Genomic DNA, 6,977 nt, shown 5'->3' with positions numbered 1-6,977 from the left:
TCACAGACACCACTAAAATAGAGCACCAGCAGCATCTAGGCCGGTTCCTGGGTGGGATATGAAGACCTGACATATGAAGACATGTGAACACATGCTAAGTAAAGAATGCCTGGAGTGCGGTGTAATGCAACTTCGTCACTTTATTCAAATCTTCAAAATAGTCTTTATTCTACATTTTTAGTATAAAAAATCCACAAGTTAAGTGCACCACAGTGTAGAGAGACAGACAACGCTGAACTCCATGACAGTCGATGGTACAGTCAAACATCACATGTACAGAACACAAGATTTAGATGAACTGAAATATCAGATAAAATAAAATAAAATCCAATCTCGGAAAACAAATCAAAATATTAAGGATCCCTGAAATATTAATCCTAATGAGATCTCACTGGACTCAAGTCATTTCATAGCGAGGCATTCACGTGACCCAACTAACTAACCCCTCACAGGAAACTTCTGGGAACCTGCGTGGCTGCATTAGACACTCAGAAAATGAAAACCAGGTTTTGATCTGAAACGCCCTTAATTTGGCTTTAAAGCCAAGCTTGTGATATGCATCTCCTCTGTCCGTCACTTTTAAAGAAACTTTTCTGGGACAGTTTGCACTGAGCACTGTTTAAGTTCAGGTTCTGGTAAAACAGCAAGTCTGGGTTTGTGGTGATGCAGAGTCGGTCTATGAGGCGGGTCTTAAAGGTACCTCACCTTCTCCTGGAGCTATACAAAACCTAAAGAAATGGGGTCTGTGCTCAGGGCACAGGGGGCTTCAGAGGATCCTTATGAAAGACAAGTTAAAAATGGCAAGTGGGACAGGTGTGGGGCGAGAAGGGGTGAGTGAGTGGCTTTCTGTCCTGCACCACTGATTCGATGGAGACTGATGGGAGGGACGGAAGACCAAGGACAGGGCGGGCCGGTGGGCAGGTACTGGGAAGGAAAAGGCAGACAGCTAGTGCGGTTCATTTAACAACTACTATAAATCAAAGACTTAAAGGAGATTAAAGACCAATCAGAATAATTTGGCAACTTTAATTCTTAGGAAGATCAAAGTTCCCTCCAAACCTAATTTGATGTTTTATTACTAAAAGCGAAGACCAGTATGGTACAGTATTACTCCAGAGGAATTAACGAAGAGCCTCAGGCTGCTTCACTCACATTCATTTGAAGAATGGATGCCTCCCTACCTCAAAATGCTTTAGGGAGGGACTGCTACCCTTACACGGTTCTTTATTAAATTTGAAAAGTGCCTCAAAGTTTGGACACCAGAAAGACACCCCAAAAACATGTGTCTAAACTGCAACTTCAGGTTAATATGACTAAAGCAGTTACATTGTGAGAAGTGCTGAAGGTATGTGATGTCTTTCCCGGCACAGGAGTGGCACGGTTCTTCACCAGATGGTGTAGCCGCCATCTGAGCCACCCATGAAGAAGTTCCCCTTGCGCTGAGTTACAAGGACGTTGGCTCCCTGCATGACTGCGAGCTGGGCAGCGTTGGGAGGGCATCCAGGAGGCGGGGGCTAGAAGACAAGCACAGGGTACAGTGGGCACAGGGAAGGGGCACAGGGGAAACAGATGCCTAGAGGGTGGCAGTGTGCCAACTGGCCCCCTTTTTTTTTGCAGGGGGTAGGGTGGGCTGACCCAGGGTCTCCGTGTGCAACCCTGACTTGCCTGCTTCTTGCTCTGTAGCCCAGGCTGACCCCTGCCTTAGCCTCCCACTGTGGGATGACAGGCATGTGCCACCACACTGAGCAACTGGCATTTTAAGGAGCTAATTCTGCGACAGCTTGAGTTCTGGAGCAAGTCACCATCTCTGACTCCAGACACAGACAGGAAAGGAGCCTGTCACTTACCAGAGGGTTCCTGACCTAAGAGGCAGCCTGTGAGCCAGACCCGTCCTTCTCAGGGGAGAACCACTCCATCCCACATTTCCAAAATGGCCAAAAGCAGCCCACAGGCTCTCTTGAGGGCCATCCGGGAGAGGGAGAGCAGGCTGTCATCTGAGCATGTGCTCTACCACTGGGTTACACCTCAACACACTGTAATACTGAAGAGCCACTGGTGACACCACCCCACCCCACCTAGGATGTGGTCCTGAGAAGACGGCCTTTGCTAGAACCAGCTAACTACAAGCCACATACACTGGAGCGTGAGCAGGAGGACCTGGTAACTAGTATCCACTTACTAGGGCTTTGATTCTGCCTTTTGAATCACCTGGGTTCCTAGTAAATTTATTTTCACCCTTGTGGCAGATATTAAGTATGTATGGACTCAGTAAGGAGTCCTGTGCCTTCAATGTGCCCACAGCAATGAAAAAGGAGCTAGCAGGGTTTGTTTGTTTGGTTTTTGAAGACGGGGTTTCTCTGTGCTGGCTGTCCTGGAACTCGCTCTGTAGACCAGGCTGGCCTTGAACTCAGAGATCCACCTGGTAGGATTAAAGGTGCGTGCCGCCGCCACCACCTGGCTAGCTAGCAGTATCTTAATAAGGCAAGAAAACAAATGAGCGACTGATCTCGAAACCAAAGGATGTGTCTGATGCCCTGATCGGCCACAGTTCTGCCCTCACCCACTAGCTGCCTAGGAGATGGCAGCTGCTGTGCCAACCCTGACCACTACTCTCCAGGGACGGCGGGAGAATGAAGATTTCAAAAAGTCCAAGTACACAAGGGCTGAGCTCCCAGTTAGGCCATACTCACAGGAATGTTGCCAGCGGTAGCGCCAGCTCCAAATCTGGCACCTGCATCGTACCCTCCATCCACCAGCACGGCTGAGCCAGGTGGATAGATGGGACCAACCGGATAGTAAGCCATGGGGATTGTGGAGCCTAAGGGCCCGACAGCCACAGACTGGGCCATTGGCAGATATAGAGAGGCGCCAGGAAAGGCAGCGGACATGGTGGGGACTGTGGCAGCCCCTGGATGGACAAAGCTTGGACGATAGAGCTACAGGAAGCAGAGAAGACAGAATGTTATTTTACCGAATCCTGTTGAAACCATCTCCTGTACCTTCAACTATGTAGTAGAGGGTGACCTTGAACTCCTGACTGGTAGAATGGCAAGCCCATGCCACCAAACCCAGTCCACACAGTGCTGGGGATCAAATCCAGGGCCTAGTGCATGCTAAGCAAGCACCCCACCAAACCAGCTACACCCCCAGCCCTGAAGTCAGGGTCTTCCTGCCTCAGCCTCCCAAGTGCTGGGACTACCCGCCTGTGCCACCATGCAGGGCCCATTTGCAGTTGTTTGTGTAGGTTACACACTGTATGTTACAGTCATGGGCATACAGTAGTCTCGTGGGTCATCTGCTGCCACACCGGGCTCAAGGGACCCAAACTCAGCTTAACTTCAGCGTGTGTCAAGTAACATAAGCAGATAACACACCCAACTCCAATATTAATTACCAACTTATGTTTCAGACATCCTCCTGTTTGTGGAGTCAGGTTTAAAGGCTGACAAGGGGGTCCAAGAGTGTTGTCAACTAGTTAAAACCCGAGCAAGCGGCAGTACCTCTGAGTACGCGGGCGGAGCATCAGTATAGGGCGGAGCCTGGGGAAGATGTAAGGTCTGAGGGTACACTGGATTCCCAGGAGGCTGCACAGGGTAGGTAGGCTGTGTTGGATATTGACCTGGAATACAAGAGCGGGAAGGGGTGCTGTCTGTCAAACTGGAAGGGGGGTGGCAGGCAGGAGAGACGGCTCAGTGCTGCTCTTCCCGAGGACCCAAGTTCTGTTCCCAGCACCCACTTCCGACACTCACAGCCTCCTCTCAACTCTGGCCCCCGCCTCTGTGAGCGCCTGCACTCACACACACGTACCCCCACACAGGCACGCACTTAAATAAGAACAAACCTGTAAACAGGGCCCCCAATCGGGGCAGGGGTCTACAAACAGACGGCCCTACAGGGCCGGATTCCTCGGAGCCAAGGAAATAAGGGCTGTCTGGCCCTCCCTGGGTTCCGACTGGGCGGAAAAGGCGCTGCTCCCGCTAGCACACCGATGGCGGAATCAAGCCTAACTTGGCCATGTTTCCTCCCCAGCGAGGAGGGACGGGTCTGGGGACCCGGTCCCGAGGCTCTGGGCTGCTGGAACCTCAGGGGGACTCCTCCTCTGGGCCGTCTCCTACAGGCCGGGGGTGTCACCAGTGGGGGGGGGTGTCACCCGTGCAGACTCCGTGGGCCCCAGCCATCGCCCCGAGTGTTTTACCTCACAGGTTCCTTAGTCAAGGTCGACTTCCCAGAAAGCGTGAGTGAATGGAAGTTACCCGCGCCAAGGGCGGCGGGCGGGGTGTAGGAGCGACCGTGTCCTGACAGCCACTGGCTGGAGCACAGGGGCGGTCAGACATCCGGGTCCCGCCGGGGGGGGGGGGGGCGAAACGGCCCAGGGAGGCGGGCAGGGGACCTCCCGGGCCGGGGCCGGGGCCGGGGCCGGGCGGCGGGGCCGGGACCTCACTGGTTAAGCTCGGCGGCCGAGCCTTGTTGTTCCGAAGCGCGGCGCCCCGCCCCCGCCGGCCCGCCATTGGCCCACCCAAGCCCCGGCTCTGGCTCCCCATTCGCCCCGGCGGGTGCCCGTCACGGGAGAGCCCCCCCAGCTCACACACACACACACACACACACACTCACTCACACTCTCACACTCACTCACACACACGAGCCCGCGGCTGCAAACTCCCCCACGGAGTGTACGGGGGCCGCGGCCCGAGCGGCGGCTGTGGGCTGGGCGGGGAGGAGGCAGCGGCCACGTCGGGTGCGGCCTCGCTCCGGGCCCACCGGAGAGAAGCGCGGCCCAGCCCGCCGCCCCCGCCGCGGACCCGCCCGCCCCGGGGCCAGCCCGCCTCCCCGCGCCGCCCCCCGCCGCTCCCCGGCCTTGCCTTTGCTGTTCATGGTGGCCGCGGGTCCCGCTTCCACTCGGCGTCGCGGACGGTTATTTTTTTCCCCCCGTCCTCTTCCTGTTCGGAGTCACTTCCGTGTCACGTGACGCGCCCGTCCGCGCTGCGTCAGTCGGCGCCCGAGCGCGCCGCCGCCGGAAACCCCGCCCCCTGGCCAGGCCGCCAGTGGCTGCCGGGGGAGGGCGCGCGCGGCCACGCCCTCCCCTTGCGTGGCCCCGCCCTCCCCTGCGTGGCCACGCCCTCCCCACGCGTGGCCCAGCCCTCTCCTGCATAGCCACGCCCTCCCCGCGTAGCCACGCCCTCCGGGAAGCCGATTCTATGGCCGTGCCTTCTCGGGGCGCTGTCCTGGCCCTGGGGCACCTCCACTCCCGAGCGCCGAGCTGGCCCTGCCCTGCCCGCGGGGACACAGGCCCCTACGTTCCGAGTTTCCCGGAGGACGAGGGCCAAGCCTCCAGCCTGAGCCTGTCCCGCGTCCCCGTGGACGGCGAGCTGTGCGCGCTCGTACGTCGGAGGAAGGGTTGCGCACGCAGCCAGCACCCCGCACCCCGGCCTCGGCACCGCCTCCGGTGTGACCTGTCCTCCTTCCCCTGCAGACGTTCTGAGTGCTTTCTCACGGACGGCGATGCAGCTTCCCGTTTCCTCATTCCAGACTGTCTGCTGAGGCACTGTCAGGCCAGTGCGCTCACGGAGCCAGCGAGGAAGGGGCCGACCCAGCGCTGTGTGTAGTTTATGTCCTCCGTGGTGGTGGAAGGAGGCAGAAAGCTGCTGAGGAGAGGGACCTTGGAGAAGACCCTGCAAGTGTCCTGAGAAACCGCTGCCGGCGGTGGTGGCGCACGCCTTTAACCCCAGGAGGCAGAGGCAGGTGGATCTCTGTGAGTTCAAGGCCAGCCTGGTCTACAGAGTGAGTTCCAGGACAGCCCGGGCTCACAGAGAAACCCTGTCTCGAACCCCCACGACCACCCAGCGCCCCAAAAGAATCCTTATTAATCAAACACTGAGAAGACCCCTACTCACATCTGCACAGGAACCCCTCGCTTTTGTCTCCGGTGACTGTTACAGTCAGCATGGCATCCTGTAAATGCAGCTTCTTCCATCCCGCACAGCAGCCCTGCGCAAGCTTAGCTTATTTTAGCATCCCTGATTCTCCAATAACATTGATCCAATAACATGGGTGCTGGAGAGAAGGCTCAGCGGCTAAGAGCGCTTATTGCTCCTCCAGAGGCCCTTATCATGTTCGGATCCCACATCTTCTGGACTCTATCGGATGCATATGAGTGTCATATATTCACACAGACACATACATAAATATTCGAAAAACTGATCTAAGGAGAGACAGGTTACAGACTCAGGTTTTATGTCCAGACTCCCAGACTCTGGGTCGGTATTTCCACTTTGTTTTCCTATCAACAGGCAGTGCCGCCCCTGACTGGGTTGCTCTAAAGGCTGTTTTGGAATTCTTTTAGGCATTTTTTAAATTTCCCTTTAAGTGTGTTATAAATTTGATTCAGTTTAAATTAGTATCATAAAGCCCGTGATATTTACACTTCCTTGGTATATCTTTTCACACCCATACACATAATAAAATAAAATAAATAGAAACAACAACAAATAAAAATTCAGATGTTGCTACAGGGTGGTCCTTCCCATGACCAGCGGCTTATGAAGAAAGGGCTAATTTGATATCCGGGCGCTCTTAGGTCGATCCCTCCTTCGCTAGCGTGAGCCTTGGAGATGAGGGCGTGCGGGCAAATGAGCTGCAGATGACCGCTGTCTCCACCAGGTGGAGCCAGGGACATCTGGCTACTTTCTTGAACAGAAGGGAGCATCCATATTCTTTCTCTTTTTTTTTTTTTTTTTTTTGTTTTGTTTTGTTTTGTTTTTGTTTTTTCAGGGTTTCTCTGTGTAGCCTTGGCTGTCCTGGAACACTCTGTTGATCAAGCTGGACTTGAACTCCGAGATCTACCTGCCTCTGCCTCCCAAGTGCTGGGACTAAGGTATGCACCACTATGGTACAGCTTCCATGTTCTTCCTTCCTTCCTTCCTTCCTTTCTTCCTTTCTTCCTTTCTTCCTTTCTTCCTTTCTTTCTTCCTTCCTTCCTT

General features: G+C 54.9%; 1 protein-coding gene across 1 annotated transcript; it reads right to left on the bottom strand.

Moving 5' to 3' along the window:
• Positions 1 to 122: 122 nt before the first annotated feature.
• Positions 123 to 5,017, bottom strand: Dazap2 (DAZ associated protein 2). The gene is made up of 4 exons (XM_076556854.1): positions 4,860 to 5,017; positions 3,501 to 3,619; positions 2,691 to 2,936; positions 123 to 1,514 (listed from the first exon to the last, which is right to left on the bottom strand). Exons 1-4 carry the CDS (start codon positions 4,870 to 4,872, stop codon positions 1,386 to 1,388), a joined length of 507 nt encoding a protein of 168 aa, XP_076412969.1. The 5' UTR covers positions 4,873 to 5,017; the 3' UTR covers positions 123 to 1,385.
• Positions 5,018 to 6,977: the final 1,960 nt, after the last annotated feature.

This window comes from Peromyscus maniculatus, chromosome 20 (assembly GCF_049852395.1).
Source record: "Peromyscus maniculatus bairdii isolate BWxNUB_F1_BW_parent chromosome 20, HU_Pman_BW_mat_3.1, whole genome shotgun sequence".
Classification (NCBI taxonomy): Eukaryota; Metazoa; Chordata; class Mammalia; order Rodentia; family Cricetidae; genus Peromyscus; species Peromyscus maniculatus.
Note: the sequence above shows the minus strand (reverse complement) of the source record. Positions and strands in the feature narration are given on the sequence as shown.